Genomic DNA, 25696 nt, shown 5'->3' with positions numbered 1-25696 from the left:
CTTAGGTGCCCCCTGGAAAACCACGCTCATGCCGTGGTATATGAGGTACTGCCGACCCTGCGGGCCCTCAGTCCCTCCTTTCTGCCGACTCTGACAGCAGGGACGGCCGGTGGGTATGGAATGGATATGAGCAGCACATCTCGAAGAGCAACAGTTACTGGTAAGTAATCCTGTTTTCTACTTCGAGTGATTACTCATATCCATTCCAATATAGGTGATTAAAAAGCCATACCTTGGATGGGGTAGGAGTCACTGGTGAGCTGCTCTCATCAGCACGGCTCTGCCGAACCCTGCGTACTTTCTCACCTGCTGCATGATGGCGTTGTCAGACGTAAAGGTGTGCACCGACAACCAGGTACCTGTTCTTCAGATGTCCTGCAGGACTCTCTCCAGGAAGGCCGCCGACGAGGCCTGGGCTTTGGTTGAGTGCGCCAAAATAGCCCCTGGAAGCGGTACATTCGCCTGCTTGTAACAGCACCTGATGCAGGTGGTGATCCACGCGGAGATGCGTTGGGTGGAGACAGGTGATCCCTTGATCTGGTCCACCACTGTCACGAACAACTGTGTCAACTTCCGGAACAGCCATGTCCTCTTGATGTAGTAGGCCAAGGCTAGTCTCTCATCCAGCGAGTGCCATCTCTGCTCTTCCTCCGACCCATGTGGTTTTGGAAAAAACACAGGGAGGAAGATATCCTGATTATAATGGAACTGGGAGACCACCTTAGGCAAGAAGGCTAGATGGGGTCTCAACCACACCTTGTCTTGTAAAACACGGTGTAGAGGGGCTCCGAGGTCAAAGCTCTTATCTTGGAAACCCTCCTAGTCGAGGTAATGGCCACCAGGAAGGCTACCTTCCAAGAGAGGACGAGCAGCGGGCATGTAGCCATGAGCTCAAAGGGGGGCCCCGTTAGTCTAGCGGGGACCAGGTTCAGATCCCATGGAGGCACCGGGTCATGGACCTGCGGGTACAGCCTCTCCACCCCTTTGAGGAACCTGACTGACATGGGGTGGGAAAATAAGGACCTCCCTTCTAGTGGCTGGTGGAAGGCTGAGATAGCCGCCAGGTGTACTTTCAGGGAGGCCAGCGCCAGCCCCTGGAATTTAAAGTGGAGCAGATACTCCAGGATTGCCTGTATAGGCGAGCAGCTTGGCGGGATGCCCCGAGACTCCGCCCAACAGGTAAACCGTCTCCACTTGGCCTGGTACATGACCTGAGTGGAAGGTTTTCTGCTGCCCACCAGAATCTGTTGGACCTGCGCCAAGCAGGCTCTCTCTCCCTCCGTCAGCCACAGAGCTTCCAGGCTGTCAGGTGGAGGGAGTCCAGGTCCGGGTGCAGCAGGCGACCTTGGTCCTGGGAGAGCAGGTCGTAATGCCTCGGGAGCTCCACGGGTGGGGCGATTGACAGGTCCAGCAGCATACTGAACCAATGTTGTCTTGGCCAGCCTGAGGCGATCAGTATCACGTCTACTTTGTCCCTCTTGATTTTCAAGAGGATCTTGGGCAGGAGTGGAATGGGGGGAAATGCATACACGAGGGTCCCCTTCCAGTCTATGAGGAACGCATCGGAGATGGAGCCCGGCTCGCAACCCCGGAGCGAGCAGAAGCTCAGGCACTTCCTGTTCCAGGACGATGCGAACAGGTCCAGTTGGGGAACACCCCACTTGTGGAAGATAAAAGTTACCACCCCCAGGTGTAGTGAGTGACCAGTCGTGGCGGGGTAGAAACAACATGCTGAGTCCGTCTGCCTCATCGTTCCTGGCCCCTGGGAGGCACATAAATGAAAGTCGTGCCTCACCACAAAGTCCCAAAGTCGAATGGCCTCCTGGCAAAGGGCCAAGGAGCATGCCTCCCCCCTGCCTGTTCATAGAGAACGTGGTTGCTGTATTGACCGTGAGAACCTGAACCATTCTGCCCCTCAAGAATCTGAGGAACACCTTGCAGGCCAACCGTACTGCCCTGAGCTCCCATACATTGATGTGGAGGCTCTTCTCCTCCTCCGACCACAGCCCCTGGGTGCTCGGGTCGGTGCTGATGTGGGGCCCCCCACCCCACGTCCGAAGCGTCCGTGATCAGGGTGACTGATGGGGCCAGATCCTGGAAAGGAACGCCTCTCAACACCTCCCCGGGAGTCCTCCACCAGTTCAGGGAGGCCAGGACCCTTGGGAGAACTGTGACCGCTCTGTTCAAGAGGTGCCTGACCGGTGCATACACCGAGGCTAACCACGCCTGGAGAGGCCTGAGTTTGAGGTGAGCCAGCCTCACCACATACGCCATGGCCCAAACAGCTGCAGGCAGTGCCTGGCTGTTGTCATGGGGCACCTGTGTAGTTGGGCAACTATCGCAGCCATCGCCTCAAACCGAGGCTGTGGGAGGAAGGTTCTGGCCCGGATAGCATCCAGGGTGGCCCCAATGAAGTCTATGCGCGGCACCGGGGTAAGAGTGGACTTCTGCTCGTTTATGCCTGTCATCAGCCAGTCATCTAGGTAGGGGAAGATCTGCACCCCTCTGCGGTGCAAGTGGGCCGCCACTACCACCATGCACTTGGTGAAGACCCTGGGGTGGACGAGAGGCCAAATGGCAGGGCCGAGAATTGGTAATGGCAGCCAGCTACCATAAACCTGAGGAAGCGCCTATGGCTGGGAAGGATGGAAATGTGAAAGTACGCATCCTTCAAATCGAGGGCGGCATACTAATCTTCTGGATCCAGAGCAGGGATAATGGAAACTAGGGAGACCATGCGAAACCTGAGACGCCTGATAAATTTGTTCAGTCGGCGTAGATCTAATATGGGTCTCAGGCCCCCTTTTGTTTTGGGGATGAGAAAATACCTGGAGTAGAACCCCCTCCCTATTTCTTGCGGAGGAACCGCCTCCACCGCTCCCAGGAGGAGGAGGGAGTACACCTCCTGCAAAAGGAGTTGTTCGTGAGAGGGGTCCCTGAAGAGGGACGGGGTGGGGAGGAAGTCCGGGGGAAAGCCATGAACTGAAGGGCATATCCCCTGAGAACTACGCTGAGGACCCAACGATCTGAGGTGGTATTCTGCCACTCAGAGTAGTAGGGTCTTAGCCTTTCCGCAAATGGGAAGAGTGGATCCAGGAGATAGGTATTGGTGCCACTCGGGTGAACCATCAAAACTGCTTTTTGTTGTTAGCCCCCCTTAGAGGGCCCTTGCTGGGAAGTCACAGACAAGCAGGAGCCGTCCGAACCCCCTGCTCCTGTCTCAGCCCCTATGGGGCTGAGAGGGTCTGGGCAATGGCCTAGAGGGTGGTTGGGGCTGCGGCCAAGACTGATGCCTCAAGGCCTGGGGGGTGTAAAGTCCCAAGGACCGGAGCGTAGCCCGCGAGTCCTTCAGAGCATGCAACTTCTCATCAGTTTTTTCCAAGAATAGGCCTGCCCCGTCGAAGGGCAGGTCCTGAATAGATTGCTGCACCTCCTGGGACAGCCCGGATGACTGCAGCCACAAACACCGCTGCGTGGCTATTGCAGAGGCCATGGCTCTGCTGCCGGAGTCCGCAGAGTCACTGGCGGTTTTCAGCGCCGCTCCTGCCACTGTGATGCCTTCCTCCAGGACTGTGGCAAAGTCCGCTGCCTGGTCCTGGGGCAACCCCTCTGCGAACCGCCTCACAGTGTTCCAGCAGTTCAGATTGTACCGCCCTAGGAAGGCCTGGTGGTTCGCAATCCTAAATTGTAGGGCCCCGGTGGAGTAAACTTTACGGCTGAACAAGTCAAGTTTTTTGTTGTCCTCGTTCTTAGGCGTCGTGCCCGGGCCACCTTGCCTGTCTCTCTCAGCGTCCCCGGGACTGGGTGGGTATATTAAAAACTCAAACCCCTCTGCTGGAACATAGTATTTTTTATCGAGGCAGGGGTTTGCCATAAGCCTTAGCCAGTTTAAGGACCCTATCGTGCACGGGTAGGGCCACTCTCAATGATCCCGACAACCCCGAAGAGGGGATCCTCCTCCTCAGAGAGCTCCTTGAGTTCAATGTTCAAATTACTGGCCACCCTTTTAAGTAGCTCCTGGTGGGCCCTGAAGTCTGGGAGGGGTGCTCTGTGGTCTCTGGCGGCCACCTCATCGGGGAAGAGGAGGAGGACTGTGGAAGGGGCCCCGTGGAGGGTCCCTCCTCTGAGGAATGGCCCTTAGCCTGCTGGCTTGGTGGGGGGGGGGACACCGGCTGTGCCACGGGCCACTGTCTGAAGACAGGATACTGGGCTAGATGGACCATTGGTCTGACCCCGTATGGCCCTTCTTATGTTCACATATAGTGCCACTCCCACACCAGCATGACATACTCTGTCATTCTTCGATACTTTGTACCCTGGTATTACCATGTTCCATTGATTATCATCAAGCCACCATGTTTCTGAGATGTCTGTTGTATCAATATCCGCATTTAATATCAGGTACTCAATTTCACCCGAGTAGTTAGACTTCTAGCATTCGTATACAACCACTTTTAAAATTTGTGGCTTTTTAGCTGTCTGCCATTATGTGATGTAATTGAATGAGACTTTTTTTCATTTGTCTTCATTTTCTACATCTACTTTATCAACTTCAGTCTTCTCCTCCTTAATAGGATATGAGAATCCCTATTAATAGGTCCTTCGCTAAAGGATGTCTCAGTCTGAACCGTGTGCTCCTCTCCACCTGTCAGCTTTTCCTCAGCCCTTAGTTTAAAAACTGGTCTACCACCTTTTTAATTTTACATGCCAGCCAACTGGTACTGTTTTTGTTTAGGTGGAGCCCATCCTTCCTGTATAGGCTGCTCCTTCTCCAAAAGGTTCCCCATTTCCTAATAAATCTACACCCCTCCTTTCTACACCACTGTCTCATCCATGCCCATTGAGACACTGCAGTTCTGCTTATCTAACTGGTCCTGTGTATGGAACTGGAAGCATTTCAGAGAATGTTACCATAGAGGTCCTGGACTTCAATCTCTTACCTAGTAGGAGCCTGAATCTGGCCTCCAGGACTTGTCTCCTAACTTTCTCTATGTCACTGGTACCTACAACATTCACGGACTCCTTCCCAGCATTGCACATAAGCCTTTCTAGATGTCTCAAGAGATCCACAATCTTCGCACCCAGCAGGCAATTCACCATGTGGTTTTCCTGGTCATCACAAACCCAGCTATCTGTATTTCTAATGATCAAATCCCCCATTTCTATTATCTGTCTCTTCTTAATAACTGGAGTTCCCTCCCTTGGAGAGAGATCCTCAGTGAGAGAGGATACTATGACATCATCTGGAGAAAGGGTCTCAACTATGGAATCATTTCCCTCTGCTCTACTTTGATGTTCTCCTTCCCTGAGACTTTCATCCTCCTCTTCAGCATAGAGGCTGTCAGACTCAAAGTGGGACCTTTCTACTGTGTCCCAGAAAGTCTCATCTGTCTGCCTTTTTGTCTCCCTTAGCTCCTGCAGTTCAGCCACTCTGGTATCCAGAGCCTGTACTCGGTCTCTGAGGACCAGGAACTACTTGCACCAAATTCATACATACACCACCTGTGCCCCCAAGGGCATATATGCTACATTCAGAGTAATAAAGTGGATAGCCCCCACTCTGCTGCTGGATTTGCCTGAATTGTTTTTACTCCTGCAGCTTTTTTTTTGTTCGGTTTTCTTTGTCTTTTTTTGGAGGGGGAGGCAGGAGGGCACTACTTATGTTCTCAGTTTAAGAGAATGTTAATCAGGTGTATCTCACTCTCCCATTCCCTTGCAAAATTTTTATTAGCTACTTGTTTGCTTGCTCCTCTGGTCACTTAGGAGCTGGCTTTTTAAGCCCCCTTTCTCTCTGAGTAGCCCTGCCCCTTGGCTAAGGGTTAATGGGTGTTTAAAGGGCTTAGGTATCAAAGCATTGTTAAGAAGCTCTCAGCCTAGCCTAGTGAGCTGCTAGGCTCAAGCACATGATGCCGGAAACAAACAGACCACAATTATATGCTGCAGTCAAGCAGCAAGTACACAAACAAAGACAACAAACCCACCCAAAGGGTCGGGTCTTCCTTCACCTGGGAAACTCCCTCCCTGAGTGGTTTTATTCACCAACATATATTATACCTTCGTAAGAATTTCATTTTTGTTTAGGCACTGTCTCTGGAGTTAACGAGAGCACTGCCTTTTCCTGGCCCACATGTAACAGATGCAGCAATGGAAAACTGGAGCAATATCCACAGGATAGGTAAGAATCAGTGTGGTGCTTAATGTACCAAGGTTTTTTTAAGTACAGATGCAGCCTTAAGAGCCATATGTTGTGCACACATTCCTACAATGTGTCTGTATTCTCCTCAACAGTTACATGGGGAGAACAAAAGTGCGGGATTTTTTTATTGCTGATGAATGACACAACCAGTAAGGGTAAGATTCACCTATTAAGGAAGACACAAGTAGAGGCAAAATGGTATGAGTTTGCAGTGATAGATTTTTGTAGGTTATCTCAAACTATTACTGATATAGTCTGAACAAACATGCCACATACTTTACAAACAATGGTTTTAGCTGTAAGAAACTTTTATTATTTCTTGTATCCTTCTACTTGTAAAGCCAGGTGCTTTCATTAACAGGAGTCCCACTTGTTCTTCTCTCACTTTCTACTGGTATGTTTTAGTTAACTTCTGTGTCATTTCTCCTATTACATTAATGTAAATGAGAGGCAAATCAGGTCTATGAAGTTTATAACCCTTATGGAAAAATGACCTAATATACCCTTTTCTATAGATAGAAAGGTCAGTTATAAAGTCTGATTTCTCACAACCTTTCAGGGCTCAAAGCAAGTGATATGTGTTCAATTGAAAGGGGCATGGGGACAACTACATCCTGGGACATTGGTTCAGTACGAATTCTACCAATTGAATTACAAATGCTACCGCCCACCACGAATTCTACCAGCTGAATTACCAATGTTGTTTTCCACCAGGTTATTCTTAGGAATTTTCCCATCTAAGTGCTTACCTAGTCTCATCTTGTATAGTTTGAGGGACCTTGGTGGGATGACAGGAATGTGGTAGGCATAGTGTAAAGGAAAGAAATGAAGATATAATTCTTCCAGTGACACAAGATACATACAGAGCAATAGAGTGATTTTGATTCCAGAATCTGGTAATTTGCAAACAGTCAAAGGGATAAATCAAAAATACAAAGATTGCCCTAAATTTTGTTAGTTTTCTTTAGTATATGTAATTAATAGTGCCTCTGTGTGGATCAGACCCTCTATTTTGAAAGAGATTTTTGCTGTTTTTTAACTAATAACTTAATGTAAAATTTATTCCATAAAACCCCAATTCAGCAAAGCATTTAATCATGTGGTTAATATTGTTTATGTGATAAGACCCACTGAAGTCCAACTTAAGCATGTATTGAAAGTTAAGCATCTGCTTATGCGCTTTGCTTAATCGAGGCCAGAATCAGTACATCATTGTTTTGCCTTGTCTTTCATGTGTCTCTTCCATCATTATTTGTTCATATATGTTTCAGGGGATCATATTACTGCAGCCTATGTTCCCAAACTGTAATTTTACCAGTTCTCAAAATGCATCTGGAAGTCTTTCTGCACTGTCCATCCCGACCTCAATGTACAGTAAAAGTAAAGGTGAGTTTAGATAATAAAAGTGCTAACTGTATCCAAGATATTGAGGATAGGTATGTCGATGTACAGATGCTCTGAGACACAAATTTCTATGCAGACATGGTTGAAGAAAAATGATAACTTTATTAATACAAGAAAAAGAGAAATCCTAAAAATAATGTGGCATTGAACTGGAGATTAAGGGTCTAATCCTGAAGTCCTTACTCGGGTAAAATGCCCCTTGAGCTCACAAAACACTGAGCACTTCCTACAAGTTGCTGAGCATCATCAACTCCCATTGAAGAACTTGGCTGGATTGGTCCTTAGAAAGTAATGAGCCATGGACATGTTTCTGTGTTAAGCCACCTGGTTGGACTTAGCTTTAAGGAAATATGGGTGTTTTGACTCGCATCCTAAAGTCCTTTTTCGGTATTACTCTTAGGTATTTTGGTTTTGTCAGTCAGCTAGCTGTGTTGTAAAATATAGGACAGACAGTTCTAGACTCAAGATATAAACTTTCATTTTTAACATGGAAAGTCAATTACACATAAATATGATTTTTGTCTTGTCGTCCTTTCACTGTTTTACTGCAGCTGTTACAAAAAACAATTTCTTCTCTCCTGATGTCATCATCCACTGAAGATGGGGTAGGTATACATAAAATTAAGATAAAGAAACTCCTTGAGGTTTAGTTTAGAGGTAATGTGGACAGTAGATATTCTGAGCTGTATATGAAGACATTGGAACAAAATATGCTAAGAATATTTTGTTCTTATATAACATCTTTCATTTGGGAATCTGGGAATGCTTAGGAAAAAATTGAGCATCTCACTACATCCTGACAGAAAAGTATTAGTATACCCATTTACAGATGGGGATATCGTGCACGTCAGGGTCAAAACCAACAAGAGTCCTGGCCCCTTAGTCCTATTCCCTAACTCTTAGATACAATTGCTTTCCAAAATAACTGCCACTGAAGTTTCATCATAGGAAGTAGCACTAAAGAAACCTGCAGAATATATAATAAATTGTTTTATTGGAACTTGAATAAATCAAACCCAGGTAAATGAAACACAAGCAACCGTACACATAATCAAGTAGTTACTCTCTTGGTCTGAGATATCATCAGAATCCTGAGATAAGTGTATAATCCTATTTGCTTGTCTTGTGTTTTATGCAGTCTGTTTAGTTTTCACTTATACAATACACTGTATTAATTTGATCTATAAGGAATATTTTAAGTGGAAAGTTTTTTTAAAAATTATTCTTGCAGTGAATTGTTTCCTGCTATTTTATATTGTAGATAATACATGTAAGCTAATAGACTTCTAGTTTATAGAAGACTGTTTTTAAAAATGATTGATGATCTTCCTGCAACTCTTGAAATACAAAGCTGGTGTTTGATGCAGTACTTGTACACTCTATTCTCAAGTCTATTCAAATGTCATTTGACACAAGTTTCTTTCCATTAACTAAGTTTGACAAAATAATTTAGCTCTTTTTTCAGTTATTGGAGTGCAACAAATAAACAAAAACCAAATAATCTTATTTTCATGCTTTAAGTCTTATTAGCCAGTTATCCAGAAAGATGACACCTGAAAACTTGCTGTTTTGAGATTTTTGTTTTTTTTTCTGGTTGAAATCCAGTGATAACTCCTCCTCTCTCTCTCTCCCCCCCCCCCCCCCCCATTAACTCATACACTGCAACATTATTTTTAAAAGAGAGCACATTTAGGGAAAGACTTAAGCATGAGAAATAACATCACAAATTGTAATTTTTGACAAAGTTAGTATGGGCTTCAAATAAAAATGTCTTTTCAAGCAGGGTTCAAAGAGACAGTGTTCCTGTTTTCTATTCCTAATTATACCATCTTTCTGTGTCACCTTGGACAAATCACCTAACCTTTATACCTCAGTTTACCACACTGAATGTAAATAGTACTTACTGCGAATGAATATAATAGTACTTACCTTAAAATGAACATAATAATACTTACCTTACAGCCATCTGAGGTACAGTTAGTATTAAGCTATCTTGTGATCCTTAAACAAAAAAGGCTGTATAAATGCAAATTATTATAACTATATGTAGAGCAGTACAGGAACTGATGTAAAGTGGGTTTTTTTGTTTTTTAAAGGCTTAGTTTTCTAATGGGAATTTTTTCTTTCATAAACCTCTTACAGACCATACACACTCACTTCCTTATCACATGCAAAATGCTTGGTGTCCAAGAAAACTGTATAAAGAAGCAATTGTAGGTTATACTTTGGTGGATTGGAGTGCTAGATTGCAGTAGCCATTATACCCACTGCAGTTTAAGAGCCTAACTAGGACTGACTGCTGGGAGATGTTTTATTTCTAAAATTATTGAAAATCTAATTTGTTTATGAGACTAGGTATGTTCTTTGTAGCAGCATTTCACAGTCTTATTGTGTTTAGCTTCCTTTCTGAGCAGTAAAAAAAGTTGTACACTGGAAGAGGACCTTACACTCTTTGAGTTGTGTGCTGCCTAGAACAGAATGTACAGTACTGTTTGTTTAATCAACATGCCTTTATCACTACAGAGTTATGAGGTGAAGAATGTGCTGGGAAAGGAGGTGGGGCTATTAAACTGCTATGTCCAGTCTGTAACCAACCATCCTAGCTGTGTTGGATTGGAGGAAATTGTCCTTCTGGAAGCAGGAAGAAACTAAACTGAATGCTGTCAGCTACTATAATATCTATGGACTTTGTAATGTGGTTATTTGTTAACTATGCCCACAGATAATGTATAATGCAAAGCATGATAAGTAGTGAAGTAGTTTATTAAAACTGATTTAGAAATATATTGCTAAACTTTAAAAAAGCTAAATATATTAAAAAACCATTCTTCTTAACGTTTATATTCTTTGTGTGATCAGTCCAGAATTTCGTTCTTTAAAGTATTTTCTTGGAGTAAACATTCATGAATGTAAAACGTGTTCTGGAGGTTTGAATGTTTGTAAAGAACTTTTTCTGATGTTAATTTTATAATGGATGTTATATTTTACTTGTGTGTGTCAAAAGAATAACTTTTAAAATGTTTTTGCAATAAGGTTTTAGCATGAATAGTGGACCTTAATTAAGCAGCATATTTTAGTAATGATTTCCAGAAGCATAATGCACTGCACACCATTGATACTAAACTGTAACATTACCACTACACTGCAATAAATATTACAAATAGATTTCAGTGAGCCCCATTATCTTTCAGATGTGATAAATGGTGTCAAAGGTATATTCAACTTATGTTTTATAGTTAGTCATTGTCTAAATATAGAAATACTATGGCATCTAACTTCCCATGAAGTAGATGTTTCATTATATATAGTATAATGTGTATGAAGAGTAAAGAACAAAGCACTTCAGGAGTGGCATAACTATACTGATAGCTGCCTGTAGATATGGAAATAGATTAAGGTAATAACCATACCTGAGAGGTTCTTATCTCAATCTTTCTTTCTGTTCATCGACTGAACTTTAATGTAAGACTAGACTTTAAGATTATCAGGGCACTGCCTGAATTTTTTCTTTGCCCTGTACAGCCCAGAGCACATTGTCTGCACTTAGTGAAATAAGGATAGACCAGAGTTGCACAGTAACTGGTTTTGCATGTGGAAAAGATTCTGCTGCCTGATTTGTGACTACTGAATAGACAAATAACTGTAAATCTGTCTCCTACTAGCAATTTCTGGAGTCGTGGTAGATAATGAATGCCTTTTATGCAGTTTTGAGCATTAATAAATAACCAAGCCGTTGAGTCAAAAAAACCCTTTCTTCCTTATCCATTTTAGCTTAAGAAAAAGCTATAAACAATGGGCCTAGGTCCTTCAGATACTACCAGTGTAATACTTACTGCTGTTAATAGTTCAATGGGTTTCAGTGGGACTATTTTCTGCAGATAAGCACTACACCATGGTAATGTTTGCAGCACCAGGCCTGGTTTCTGCAAGCCACTGCCCCCCCTTCCCCCCACCCCACTGTGCTGTTAACAATACTTCAAATTATGAACAAATTTTGGTGACTTCATTGACAAATATATGCTGTTACTTTCAATGGCAGTTCTACCTCTTGGACCCCTCACTGTCAGTAAAACTGCACAGTAAAAATGGTCAGTTTGTTTATCGAGTATTGTTCAGAATACTAAAATGTATCCTACAAAAACTAAAAATGTACCTGCAGCAAAAAAGCTGTTTCTTCCACAAGGTATGCATTTTTCCTGTGAGATTTCATATCTTTACTAAGAGGTTTTAAGGCTAACAGTATCCATGGCTTAACCCTATTTTGGGGTATTTTACAGCTGGAACTCTTAACTGTTGTCTTGAGGTTTTACAGTTTAATAGCAAAACTTAGCTTGTCTTAAGGTTTTTTTTATTATGCTGTGTGAGAACCATGCTAGGAAATGACCTACTTGTTATTAACAGTTCAGCCACTGGAGGATACAGTTAGCTTGAATTGTTATTAATAGTAGTTACTGACTCAACATTTGTATAGCAGAATGTAGTGTGTGGAGGAAGGTATATTTCATAACCATTATGAAAACGTGAATTTTAATCCTACTAATTAATACCAAGTGTTCCCTCCATTTTGCTTTTGAGATGTTTTAAAGGTTTAGTGCACTAAATAAACCTATTAATTTTTCCTGATTTAATAATAGTATAATGGAAAATTAAGCTTTTTGAAAAATTGTACTTAAAGTACACCCTCACTGTGGGTCTAACTAGTGAGGATTCACATTTCCATATTTACACTATGCAAGTTTGTAACTCCGGAGAAGCACAGCTCCACCTGTTGCATTTACTCTCAACCCCTGGCTCCAAAGCATAGGGTGAACACATGAAGCAGAAGTGATTTAAAATGTTTTATTCTTAGAAACGCTGTAAAAATGGATATAAAAGGTTGAGCATGCTCAGTCGTTTTCCTCCGACTATTTACCATATAGAGTTTTTGAATCATTTTTACAAATGTACCATAGCTGCATCAATATGAATAAAATGTAGAAAAAGAACAAAAGTTACCATTACAAAAATAATTTAAGGGGAAAAACAGAGAAGTTTAGCTTTTTTTTCCCTCTTTTTTTTTTTTTTTTTTTTTTTCACGTTTGGAAGTTAAAGACCCAGGCCTAGCCCAATCTTGCTACAACATTCAAAAGAAACTGAAACCCAGCACAATTTCACTGGTGTCTTCCTCTCTCTCCCCCCCTCCCTTAATGCCGCTTAGGGAGCCGACGGGAGCTGAGCAGCAGCAGCAGCGGCCCCTCCGCAGGCCTGAGACACAGTCCCCGTCTCTGCAGCGCCGGCTGCTCCGTGCAGGTCTCTGAGGTATTGGTAGGATAAGGCAAGTCAGTCCCTCGCTTGCGCGCCCCAGGTTACCGGCAGTCGGTGCCCGCGCCGGGCTGCAGGAAGGAGGCGCCGGGCAGCTGCTTGAAGAAGTGCCTGAGGCTAGTCAAGTCCCGGCTGAGCTGCTCGATCTTCTTGTGCAGCTTCTCGTTCTCGGCCGACAGCTCCAGCAGCTTCTGCTGCATCTCCTGGTTGCGGCGCTTGGCCTTGTCGCGGCTCTTACGCACGGCGATGTTGTTGCGCTCCCGGCGCTGCCGGTACTCGGGGCTGAACCTGTCCACCCATTTCTTGCCGCTCCGCTCCTTGCCCGCCGCGGCCGCCGGCTGCCCCTGCCCGCAGGAGGAGGACGACGAGGGGGAGCGGGTGCCGCAGCTGGAGGGCGAGCTGCTGCCCGCGGGCTCGGGCGAGGTGGGCGGCGTGGGCTGCCCGCTCAGGTTCACCACGGTCTGGGCGCAGGTGGCCACCTGAGAGGGCAGCAGCGAGGACGAGAGGTCGCTGTCGCTCCAGTCCGGCTCCCGCTTCACGGCGGCCCGGGGGCCGGAGGAGGCGCCGGGCCGGGACTCGCCGCCCAGCAGGCTGGGCAAGGCGCCGCCGAAGTCCTTGGCGGGCTCGCGGCCCGCCGCCGGCAGGTAGTCGCCGTAGTCGCCGCCCCGCTCCGCCTTGTGGTTGCTGTTGAAGAGGTCGGCGAAGAGCTCGTCGTTGCACAGCTCCAGGTTGGGCACCGCCGACATGGAGTCGATGTAGGAGCTGAAGTCGATGGCGCTCTCGTCCTCGTACATGGCCGGGGCGGCGGCGCTCAGCTCGGCCAGGCTGCTGCCGCTGCCGCCCGCCTGCTCCTCGGCGCTCATGCCAGGCTTGCAGGAGGGGCTGAGCCCGCCGCCGCCCGCCTTAGCGTCGTAGAAGTTGGCCGGCTCCAGGGCCCAGTGTCTGTAGCATGCCGGGGAGTCCAGGCTGTACAGCGCGGCGGCGCTCATGGGCTCGGCGCTGCGCGCACCGGCTGCCGTGCCGCTCGGCTCCGCGGGCTGGTAGAGCCGCAGCAGGTGAGGGGCCCCCGCTGTCAGGCTGGGCTGGAGGCGGCTGCTGCGGCTGGAGTCCGGAGCCTGTTTCCCCGTGGAGCGAGCGGCGGAAGGTGCCGCTGGGTCCCGCCAGGCAGGGGCGCCCCGGACTCGTCTCGCTGAGCTCGCACCGACGCGGGGGGACGGGACCGGCGAGGGCAGCACGGCTTGTGCCTCTGAACCTGCGAGCAGCGAGTCCTGGAACTGCCGGGCCGTGTGTGCCCCGCCTTTATATAGCCCCGGCCCCGCCTCAGTGACGGGCGCAGCGTGTTACTGGAATCCCTCGGCCCGGGGGGCGGTGCCGCGGGAGGGGAGAGACGGGGAGGGTCGGCGCCGCTGCCAGGGGGCACAACGCGGCGGAGCGCGGGAGCCGCTTAACGTGGAGCTCGGGCTGCGCCTCGTAAATCAGCGCTGCGGGGGCGGGGAGGCTGCTTCCTTGCCCCCAGCCAGAGCGAGCCGGTGGCTAGAGCAGGCCGCGGCACTGGGGGTGTGAGCTGCGGGGGGCGAGAAGTCCCCGCCGACGATGCACGTGGGCTGGCGGCGGGCCCGCGGGGCAGGAGCCGCCGCACGGGGAGGGCGCGAGCAGCGCCAAGGAGCGAGCGGCTGATTGCGCGGAGTCAGCGCGGCGCGGCAGCGTGTGTCCGCGGGCGCCGAGGACTCCCGTGGTGGTGGCCCGGGTTGGGGCAGGGCTGCAGCCTGCCGAGATGTCGCCCCTTCACCGGGGCCGAGCCGTGCGTGCTGCGCCCGAGGCTGTGCTTACCTCGCAGTTTGTGTGTCGGGCTTACCGGCACCAGCGCGGCGTGAGCGGAAACTCCGCCTGGCCGCGGCATTCACACATCTCCCCCCAGTCCCCGGAGCAAGGCTGCGCGCCGGGGTTTGTGTTCCTGTGCGGCCGAGCCTAGCGTCTACACACCGTGTCACACGCCTCCGAGCCGGTGCCCGGGGGAGCCTGGCCAGGTGCAGCGGCACGTCCCGCATGCCTGGAGCAGCCCCAGTGTGCAGGGGGCGTTGGGCTGGTTGTTTGCCCATGTGCCAGATGGGATCCCACCACGGAAAGCAGCTTCTTTCGCTGCCTCCTTGGGCCACAGTAACTAGCGAAACGTTGCCCTCTGGCGGCTGCATGGCGCCTCTTTTGGCGCGGTCCGGTCAGCGTCCAATGTGGGTCACTTGGGGCAGGGTGTTAAGAGCGCGCGCTAATTGTCCACTTCCCTAGTTGCGGGCTTTAATCCGTCACATTGTAAGCTAGTCAGGCGTGTGTTCCTAGAGGTAAGTCGTGCATAATACAACGTAAAGCTCGTGCTTTAGCAATACAGGCATTTCTCGGTTTCGTTTTGAGGCGTTGGAGTATGTGGGGCGACTGTAGCCTTGCATCAATGATTTGCACGGTTTGGCTGGCAACCCTTATGGTTTGTACAGGCTTGGGCCGGTTGCAGCTGATGACACTAGTTAGTTTGGGTTTCCTAGGCAATAAGGAATGACAAAAGTTGTTTTTCCTTTTTTTTTTTTTAGTGAAATTGACATGAAAACTGAATTTTATGTTCTGTAGCCAAGCATTTATGGGCAATGATGATGTTCCTATCCTGTTCCAATCTAGTAATACATCTTCTAGTATTGCTAGTCCTCATGACAAAGGCTTTAGGCCATACTAGATGTGCCACTTCACAATCACTAACACATGGGGGGGTCTGATACCATAGACCTCAGGTGCAAAATCCAATCTACTGTCATGAGAGTTTTGCTTGAGCAATCACTGCAGGATTAGACACACACAGAACAGCTTGTCCTCCTAAATACCTCCCTCTAAAAGTGGATATTATCACCACACAGCTTTATAGAACTCTTGCTGTATGCTTTTAAACTGCTACCGCCTCCCAAACAGAGAATTTTGATGGCAGTAGTGAACAAACCTCCTCCTGTGAAACAAACATTTGGAGACTCTCCAGGGTGAAAGGTACTGTAAAAATATTATCATTAGAAGTTATATATGTAATTATTAGGCTCAATTTTTTTGGCGTGGGGGAACTAATAAAAGACGACTATTAGAGTTCATGAAATCTTCTCCTTGGTTTGCAGTCTGGTCTTGTTAAATGAAAACCACCTTCGTCATTCGTCGTGGCTGAAGGGTTGCATACCTGTGCTTGCTTGACATTTTGATGGATAAACTCTTCACCTTTTGACCTGGCACACTGCCAAAGTCACTCTGAAAGGTAAATATGTTTGAAAAAGTTGTGATTTCTACAGGGAAACTTTGTTTTATAAAAATACTGATTCCTCTTTAAACATACATGCACCTGAATATTTTACTTTGTAAATGTCACTCTGGTGCCCTCCTGAGATTGGGTTAGTTTAGGAGAAACTTGTGTGGTTACTAAAAAGGCAGGAGAGTATGGTTTAAGTGACTATATATTTGCATGTACATTGCATTACAAGATGTTCTTTTACCGCAATAAGGTTGTAAATGTAGTTTTATGGTGCTAGATGCAGTGAAATTAAAGTGTCTCAGTTTTACTCTCTAAACTCTCTCTCCTCCCCACTCCTTTCAGTTGCCTATTAAAAGTTTTGATGATTATGCCCAATCATAATCTGGTAAATGAACAAGTGTCCCTAAACCAAAATTATTTGAATAAAAATTAAAGATTCAGTGTGTAATATGAAGTCCTCCCATCACCTAAACATTTAAAAAGAATAATCCATTGATTATTTACAAAAGGGAAAACAAAATTGTGTGACAAACAAGGTTTTTTTTAAAAGAGAACTAGCTAATGCAGTTAGAGTTGCCTAGTTTCTCTCTTCATAGCTAGACTTTAAAAGGACATTGCCAAGGTCTGGGCTACTGGTATAACTATTACAATTAGTGGTGTGCATTTTGTTTGTTTCAATCAAAATAGTTACAAGCAGTACACCCCCCCTATTGTGGATGCAGTTATACAGCTATAGCTTATTCTTCTTCCTTATGGGAATAAGCTCTGCTGACTCGAGCACCTTTATACCAGTATAACTATCCACGCTAGGGCGGGGTAATGCTTCAACTATACAAGTGTAGCTAGACAGCCTGCAGGCATACCTTTAGTTTGCTCTCTCTGGACCTGACCATGCAACCCTTAGTTACATCAGTAGTCCCCACTGAGTTTAACTTTGACATGAATAAGGATTGCATGATTGAGCTATGTTAACATAATTGTATTTAACACATAAAATATATCTTTATAAAGCAATATTCAGATTTAGGTGACCCAAACGCATACCTTAACTACAGTACAACCTATTTACAAATGGAACGATATACAATTAAAGATCCACAGTGGACTCTGTCTCATGTCTCTAGCTGATCTCTGCGTTCATGATGTGCATTCTAATCTCATGTATGCATACATACCTATACTCTATCTGGACGCTGAAGAAGACTCCTTTCTATGTGCATTCTCATTATTCATGATTTTGACACTCCATACTCTTCCCATAAATTCTTTGTCTATTTAATATAAATTTTAAATTGTTTAAACATTTGATTATCGATAAAATGAACACATGCAGCAATGCTTGCATATGCAACATGTGGCTGTTTACACTATCCATATTGCCACAACAGCTAGAAATGGTATGGCTGCACTGAGGTTTAGAAAGGGCTGTAGCATTTTTAGTACTGTCATAACAGTTTGCTCTGTGTTACCTCTAGCTCAGCTGCACCATTGTTGGTAGTTGCAGTAATACAGGGACTAGTTTTCCTAATGTCCATAAGGCCTACTTTCTAAACAAAGCTTTCCATTTTTCTGTATTTCCAAATCATAGGCATAAACTCCCCAGCCTCTGTTTTACATTCAGAATGATGTTCTGACCTGGAATTATCCATCCTAATCATTTGTTTTGGAGTGATATGTATGTGTGCCAAAAATTAAATAATGTCAGCCCCATGCATAGTAGTTGCTGATGCAAAATTTAAACTCATGTTGCCTGGCATAATCTATGAGGCCACATTCCATTTCTACTGACCTGTGAAAAATCTCTCATGCCTATTTAAAAAAAAAAAAAAAAGTTTATAGCTAAAAATTTCTAATTTAACTTTGGGGTGGTAATCTTGAAATGGGGATAGCTTTTGTTCAGTTCAGTACTTGTTGGCTCTGCAAGACTTAGTTAGCAAAAGCTGTTCTTAGGGCTATGCTGGCTGGTGCTGATGCCCACAACAGGAAAGCGAGGTGCCATAAAACAAAAAAAGAATCTTTGAAACTGTGTGAGGCATCCTTTCCATCCAACTGTACCGTTAACAAAGGTCAGAGGTTGGACCCAAATAATTTGATAGTTTCTGGTACGACAGAGGTGGAGGTCCATTTGGTATGCCAGAGTTCTCTTTCCTTGAGGTAAGTTTTGCTGTATCAACAGGGGAGGGTACTGCCACTTTTGTCTGTTGTGTATAGATATGTGTGCATGCTGTACTTCTCTGTGCCAGACAGAATGCCCTTCTTCTATAGAAGACTTCGTACCTACGTAAATGTGCTACAATCTAATTTTGTGAGTTTTTTCCCCTCCCCCCAACGTAATTGCTCTTGGCGCTATAGTGTCTATTTATAGTGTGACCACATGCTCTATAAACTTTGGCCTGGCTGCCTGGAAGTCAGCTAATGGTGTCACTTAGTTGCTCTTGTTCTTTTCACTGCAGATGCACTAAAAGGTCATTAGTTTACATCATAGTTTCTCAACCTGTGGGTATACCAGACACGGGCAGGGGGTACTCGGAGAAAAATAGAGTGAAGGGGAGGTGGGCAGGCGGCAGCCCAGGGCTTCTGGGGAGGTGGGCGGCAGCCCCCACTTCCCACCCAGTCACAGATCCCAGCTGGGAGGCGGGCAGCAGCTGCCCACTTTTAGGGAAGAAGTGGTAGCCTCCCTCCCTAGCTCAAAGCCCAGTGCCCAGAAAACGTGTCAATTTCACTGCTCTAGCTGAGCAGTGAAATTGACAACTATGACAGTCCCAGATTTTACCACTTACCCTCCTTCCCTGTCTCTCTCTCAAATCTATGGCAAAAAATTTGGCGTGGCACTTTATGTTCCCCAGCATTTGCATGCCGCTCAAAGCCGCCTTAGCTTTAGCCAACATCACCTCTAGCCAGGTACATACTTGAGTTGCGCACCTCTGGTGTAAAGGCAGTAACCCTACCCACACTAGATCTGACATCTGTCAGATCATGGCCTTATATACTCAGCCCTCCTTCCAACATGTAGCTCACAGTCTGTAAACATAAAATCCCGTGGAAAATTGAGTGTTGGGGTACTTAAAATTTTCAGAAGTTAGGGGGTATTTGATACTTAAAAGGTTGAGAAACACTGGCTTACATAGCTAGATGTATAGGGGAGAGTACTTTATTACAACACTTGTGAACTAAACTTGCTCCCAGGGAGCTTGTTGCTCTCTCTCACACACACTTTATGGGGTGGTCCATAAGTCAGCTGGAAGGCTGGGTAGTGTTTCAGGCATGTGATAAATTATATTAGAAACCACATTGTTCTACAGAAAGCACATCCATAATTGCCTGTACTTAGTACTGTGTTGCTATTCAGCTGGTTAAAGTATGTTCTCTTCCCCAGAGCAGAATCAGTCATGAAGTGACCCTGATGGAGTGGAACCAGGTCAGCAAAAGGTATTTTAATATTGACTAGATTTTAACAAAAAGCTTAGGCTGCCACTTTTGAGTCTTAAGGAAAATACCAGTGTCACAGCAGGAAGAGAACTCTGCTGTTGTGTAATGAAGTATCAAACCTAGACTTTGTGAATCTGATCTGTTCCTTCTGAAGTCAGTTTTACCATCGATGTCAATAGGAAGGAGCAGGATATCAGGCTTAGAACAAATGGGAAAATGCTTTCCATGACTGAAATCTTAAGTGTTTAATAAATGCAAAAATCAGTTCTGCCATCTGCTTGAAAGTGAGGTAGTAAATCCTATAAAAAGCAGCACCTTGCAAGAGGAAGAATATTTAAGTAAAATGGAAAAAGCAGTTAAAATGTTGCTCTAAAATCAAACACTAGTACTTCCAGCCACCTTATCTTTCTATTGAAATAAGAACAGATAAACAACATTAATCTGATACAACAAATGCCACTGAGTTCTATGGATACTGACCCCCTCCTCCATGCCAGAAGATCAGTGCATTGTTGCTTTATTTGTTTTTTAAAATACTGTCAGTTTCTTTTTAAAAAGCTTCTGTATACATTTCATATGCAAGTCTTTTCATAGCCAGCTACACTAGTAGCAACAGACTGACTCAGATGATAGTCCCACACTCATGGTCAGAGGTCAGTCACAACAACTCTGAATGAGGTTTAGAGCAATAACGTTTAGGGCAACACTCCTTAGCATATTCAAGATTTTGTGTAAAGTAAGTTTGTGGACAGGGTTCTCTAAGAATATCATTCTTTCACTACAATTACTTTATTTAATTGTGTAGAGCTTCTGACCACACCTTTCAGCATGAGGGCAGAACAGGTGTTGAAGTGGCTTTCATCCTACAAGAGACAAACTGTTCTCTGGAGCACTTTGCTTTCCTCTGATATCCCAAGGAACCTGCCAACAATATCTGTGGCCTGGCCTACACATAAAACTTAGGTGGACCTAGCTATGTCACGGGGGTGTGAAAAAATTCATACCGGAGAGTCATAGTTAAGTTGAGCTTCATCAGTAACCTCTAAGAAAAGAGGCTGGAGCTGGTCTTTGAGTGGTGGGCTTTTAAAAAAAATGTGGAGGTGAGGTGAGACAGTATTCCACACTGCAAACCAGCAGAACAATGCTGAGAGAAAGATGATTGCTGGGTCTTTTTCCTCCAAAGAATGAGTGATCAGGAGCATTGACATACTCTAAACCATTTATTTTTATTAGTTGTTCAGTGGAGTATTATATCTGTTTGTATAATTTCCTGCATGCAATTAATGTATTTTTCTTTGGTTAATCTAGTGTATCTGCTTATTTTAATCAACAGCTCGATGTAAAAATTAGTAATATTTTTATCTTTGTTCACCCCAACTTTGTGGCTGATTATTCAGTTACTCTATTTGTCACCTTCTTTTAAGCTACTTGAAACAGTCTGCCACTTCCTGTGTGCCAAATACATTCTAGTTACCTTCTTCTGAAAACACACACTATGAAAAATGTTTCTTTTTGAGGTTGTCATTGTGTCAGCACTTTCCCATACCTTGGCTGTTGCTCCATGTATTTGTCCGTTAGACTAAATGCTAGACCAGGGGCTTTGTTTTTTTGATATTTATGTATTTAGATAAAGAGCTGCAACTCAATATAGCACAAGAGTTGAAAGGAATAAATGATAGGGTTGGTTTAACAGACTTTTACAACTAGATAGTGAAGGCTCAGAGGTTTACTCCTCTGCTTCAGTAACATGCAAATAGTAGTGGTGTCAGTGAAAATATAAATAACCTTCTTATTAAAATCTTCAGCTTGGAGGAGTTAGTTCCTGCCTGGAGGAAATGGCTGTGATAGTGAGAGAGATTAATATCACATCACTCATAGGACTGAGTGGTCTGTTGCTTTAAACCATACATCACTTTTATATCTAAAAATCATCCTTGAGGTAGAAAGATCCTTTTCCCTTCCTAACTATTCAAATTGGTGTTTTTTGACATTTAATAAGTTTCTCAGCAGCTGGGGTTCCTTTCACACATATCAAAGGCTTCCCTTGCTGATTCTAGATCTCGTACAGTATTCAGAACTGGTATAAAAGTTTTTAGGTGCTCTATTTTTCCCATTCCTGATCCACTAGTAGTCAGCATTCATCACAACTCTCTTCCCCATGAAGAACTGTGGTTGCTGGCTGACTGGAACAACGGCTATTGTCTCTCAATTAACAAGCCCTTCAGATTCCTTTACACCAACCCCTGCTGAAAATGTTGGGGCAATTTAAAAGTGTCCAGTCAGAACAACTAATTTGTAAAAATTGCCACTTCCTTGTGAAAGCTTCAAAAACTCAACTCCTATATGAAAAACCTTGTTAAACTGTAAGCCTAAACTATCCATCTTACAGGTCAAAGTACTCAGCAAGTATAAGAGGAATGTGCAAAAAGGGCAATTTAACACCTCACTGGAGTCAGCCACCCAATTTCTGAATGTGATGTCAAAGCACCGTAAAGAGTCACGTCAAAAACTGACTTTAGAATGAGGTGGCCTTGGCAAGACACACAATCCATCCATAAAGACAGCCTTAAGTCCTGATGTCTCCTTTATTGATATCAAAGATTAAAAAAGAGCAAAATGCATTCAGAAGAATTATACAAGGTGAGTATATAAAAAATACATTACTACGTTGTCCATGTTGCAGTAGACAAAAAAAGCCCCACACCTTCCCTCCCCAACCTTTGCATGTATAGGGCCCTGCAACTTTCAATGTAAGAGGGAAAAAGAGCAGTTTAGCTTCTTTAGTGCGTAAGTGTCCTAAAACTATTAATTTAGAAAACTTACTGATTCTACATGCTATGTTTTTATTTTTAAATAGATAAACTTCCACTACAGCACCCAGGAGTGTTTGTGCAACTGATTTTCCCAATAAAGATTTGGCTATATACTCATTCAAAATACTGTTGACCGAGAATTCAGAGATGTTGATTTACAATGCTAGAACTGAATCAAAGTGAACAAAACAAAATGCATTTAGTTTAGTAAGGACGTTAAAACATTTTTAGAAGGGGAAAAAAACTTTTCATTTTTGCTTCTTTTCCAATCAGTTTCCAACTCCAAAATTCTCTTTATGCTCATTAGCTTCAGTTTATACATTTCCCCACTCTTATTTGTCTTATAGGTTCTCATCCAGCAAAGAGACTGATGGTCCTCCTGCTCTCAGGTTGAAACTGATGCCAGGGAAAGGAAGTCAGTGTAGAAGCAGCCCTGAGTAAGTCTGAGATGGACCTATAACAACAACTAGAAAGGAAAGCCTGCAGAGATGGCAAGGGTGTTTGCTTTTTATTTTTTAAAATTATTTTATCCTTGTTTGTTGCTACACAATAAGCACACATTAAAATGTCAGTGGGAAAAGGCTTATTAACATGAATTCATTTAAGACATTTCCCACTAACTAGCCATAATATTTTGAAAGACAATAGTTCATCCTCATATAATCCCTGCTGCACTTTGCTTTGCACAGAGATGACCTGTAAAATTGCTTTACAGTAGAGGCTCATGCTGCAAGCTCTTGGTGTGGCTCAAATCAGAATTTTTTAGTTTTAAATCTTCTCATAAGCAAGTACTAGAGAACAACAGACTATGTTGTCCTGTGCTATCAGCTCATTCACAACTCAGGGGAGATGCCACACTCTGCTGTCAGCTCTGGACTCACTTTTGTTAAATATGATTCTTAAAACACAAAAACTTTTCAGTTTAAATTAATGCAAAACAGTAAGAAATTTCTCTATAATATACTTACCAAAACATCTCCTATAATTGTTAAAATAGGCTGTGCTGTGGTTATAATTGGTGTTATAGCAACTGATTGATACACATTGAAATCACACATTTTAAAAAGTAGTATTCAGTAGACTGTATGTGTTGACTTTTATCTTATAGACCTTTGTGTGGATTAAACCATAGAGCATGTAAACAATCCCGAGAAGGGCATTCAAAAAGAGAGTGATTATTTTGCCTCTGAATCTTGTCACATAGTTACCATATTCCTTTCAAGCTTCCAGTGCAGAGACTTGGTTCATAATTGTCATCTTTGAGTAAGTTCTAGCACATTATCACAACCCTTATTCAATTTGGACTTACCACTGTGGAAAATAAATTAATTGGTTTTCTATCCATGCTCCTCCCCACCAGACAATAACTTGACTGTGTTGCTTCATTTTAGAGAACACTCCATTTGATTATTTCCTAATGCCCTTGGTTTCACATCCAGGGATCCCATCCTTCCCAAACTCTGCCAAGGAGGTTGGGGTCTGTTGCTTGATCTATAAGGCACTTCACTTGGGTCTCTTCCGAAAGTCCATCGTCTGGTTCTCTGGCTCGGATATTGTGATCTCTGCTTCCTCGAGCTACAGCTACGTATTCCTTGTAGGCAGGTGATTTCTCATGGCCCAGTCGTAGTTCATCACTGAAAAAAGAAATAACCCTGAAAATCCAGACCTTGGATTTTTTTTTTTTTTAAATGAGAGCTTTAAGGCCTAACCCTAGGAGGTATTGAGCATTCTTGACTCAACAGGTGTATGAAGTGCTCAGCAATTCAGAAGATCAAGTTCTCAACTGAGTGATCTTGGGCTCTTCCCTCATCCGTGAACATTTACTATGAACATGTTCATCTTGAGCTCAAGTCTTTGAAAATCTCACCGGGGCTGTCTACAGCACATCTGGGAGCAAGCCTCCCAGACTGAGTTCACAGACTTGTGTTAATGGTAGCACTAGTGTGCTAAACATAGCAGCGTAGACAGTGCTTTGAAATTGCAGCTTAGGCTCTGAAAACTTCCCCGGCCGCAGCTTCTGAGCCTCCACATTAAAGCACTGTCTACACATCTATTTTTAGCAAGCGTTGCTAGTGGTCTGTGGATGAAGGCTGGGAGGCTTGCTCCCAGATGCAGTATAGACACACCCAGAATGTCTATAAGCCTCTCAATCAAACTACTACTTGTATTGTGCTGTTTTTCTCCCATCCCTTTCTTCATCTCCCTCCCTCACCTGTCCCATGCTCATCTGAAAAAAGGGAGCCAGGTGCTTTCTGCAAAGTCTGCCTCAGCGATGGAGGCTAGAGCAGAAAACAGCTCACTCATTCTATCACACTCAGCAACCTAAAGGCAATCAAACCTGTTGCTGCCACAGGTCTCCAGGGTGATACCAATTGCACCTTCCTATTCAGCCATTTTTAAAGTATTTGTATAATTTTAAGCAGGCTTTTCATTCATTGCACCAACCCAAAATGATTTTTAAAAGGAAGGGGTGAATTGAACTTAAATACCGTGATAACTAGCTAGTTTACTTGAATGCCTCCCATACAATTGCCTCACCACTCTTGCAGACCACTGTTTAGAAAAGAGTCCATTCAAATTCCACCCCTACCCCCAAAGCTTTATATGAGGAACAGCAGCTTGTGAGGGGTGGGAAATAATTAGGCTTACATAGTGTGCCCACCCATGCTGCTAAGAACAGTATAAATGCTTAGGAGCACAGAGGAGGACTAAGCTGGAACAAGAACACTCTGGAGGAGATATGGGGTAGTATTGGCTGACAGGATGATCAGACAGATTTTGTGCACCAAAACGATTCACTCTGCCAAGAAGTTTGTTGAAATATTCCCGTCTTGTCTGCCTTTTCAGCCATTAAGTCTGAAGGGAACAAATCTCTGACTCTTAACTGTAAAGTTCCTTATTAAAGGATTTGGAAATCCAAGGTAGAGACGGTCTTACCAGGTGATTACTGCTGGATTGGAACCTGCCAGCTTTCTTTTGGCACAGTTCACTTTCTGCAAGGGATACCAGTTTATTTCAGCTGTGTTTATGTCCTTAGACCACGTGCCACCCTTTTTCAACTGCTTCAATTCAAAATTCTAACAAGAGAAAATAATTGTCTTCATTTATCGTAAATTGGACACAACCATACTCCTAAACCTCCCCTACATTCTCAGTCACACATGTCCTCAGGAACAAGTCTTAGTAAGTCAGCAAATAATCTGTACTTCAAAGAAAGTGGGGGGGCAGGATATTTAGAGGAAATTTTCTTCTGCCTGTGGCTTAAGTTACTTTACAACTGGA

The 25696-nt window shown here is 44.5% G+C and overlaps 3 protein-coding genes and 1 long non-coding RNA gene across 10 annotated transcripts in view; 2 read left to right on the top strand and 2 right to left on the bottom strand.

Moving 5' to 3' along the window:
* Positions 1-10765, top strand: part of SPIDR (scaffold protein involved in DNA repair) — a 335554-nt gene extending 324789 nt beyond the window's left edge. For all 4 annotated transcript variants that reach the window (XM_067553805.1, XM_067553804.1, XM_067553803.1 and 1 more), the window contains 4 exons: positions 6082-6175; positions 7468-7582; positions 8152-8205; positions 10124-10765. In XM_067553805.1, coding sequence (XP_067409906.1) covers positions 6082-6175; positions 7468-7582; positions 8152-8205; positions 10124-10252 — 392 coding nt within the window. In that variant the 3' untranslated portion in view covers positions 10253-10765. The remainder of the gene's footprint in view (positions 1-6081; positions 6176-7467; positions 7583-8151; positions 8206-10123) is intronic.
* A 1660-nt stretch (positions 10766-12425) lies between these two features.
* Positions 12426-14193, bottom strand: CEBPD (CCAAT enhancer binding protein delta). The gene has a single exon (XM_067553806.1). The coding sequence runs from the start codon at positions 13888-13890 to the stop codon at positions 12946-12948; it is 945 nt and encodes a 314-aa protein (XP_067409907.1). The 5' UTR covers positions 13891-14193; the 3' UTR covers positions 12426-12945.
* Positions 14194-14461: 268 nt separating this feature from the next.
* The window catches only part of LOC137156771 (uncharacterized), a 28046-nt gene continuing 16811 nt past the window's right edge, over positions 14462-25696 (top strand). For 2 of the 3 annotated variants that reach the window (XR_010920880.1, XR_010920881.1), the window contains exons 1-4: positions 14462-15922; positions 16045-16178; positions 19549-19601; positions 21991-22851. This is a non-coding gene — a long non-coding RNA (uncharacterized lncRNA). Of the gene's footprint in view, positions 15923-16044; positions 16179-19548; positions 19602-21990; positions 22899-25696 lie in introns of those variants that run through there. The other variant, XR_010920879.1, reaches the window with a different exon arrangement.
* Positions 17131-25696, bottom strand: part of PRKDC (protein kinase, DNA-activated, catalytic subunit) — a 173304-nt gene continuing 164738 nt past the window's right edge. Inside the window, exons 85-87 of one of the 2 annotated variants that reach the window (XM_067553799.1) lie at positions 25352-25491; positions 23724-24048; positions 17131-17443 (exon numbers count right to left, since the gene is read on the bottom strand). In XM_067553799.1, coding sequence (XP_067409900.1) covers positions 23844-24048; positions 25352-25491 — 345 coding nt within the window. In that variant the 3' untranslated portion in view covers positions 17131-17443; positions 23724-23843. Of the gene's footprint in view, positions 17444-23723; positions 24049-25351; positions 25492-25696 lie in introns of those variants that run through there. The other variant, XM_067553801.1, reaches the window with a different exon arrangement.

The sequence above is a fragment of the Emydura macquarii genome, unplaced genomic scaffold (genome assembly GCF_026122565.2).
Source record: "Emydura macquarii macquarii isolate MOO-44397 ecotype Brisbane River unplaced genomic scaffold, CSIRO-AGI_Emac_v2 contig_1477, whole genome shotgun sequence".
Taxonomy (NCBI): domain Eukaryota; kingdom Metazoa; phylum Chordata; order Testudines; family Chelidae; genus Emydura; species Emydura macquarii.
This window is presented reverse-complemented; position numbering and strand designations above follow the sequence as displayed.

Bases quoted from the DNA above. Each gene is read 5' to 3' on its own strand.
- CEBPD (XM_067553806.1), bottom strand. From the start codon at position 13,890: ATGAGCGCCGCCGCGCTGTACAGCCTGGACTCCCCGGCATGCTACAGA.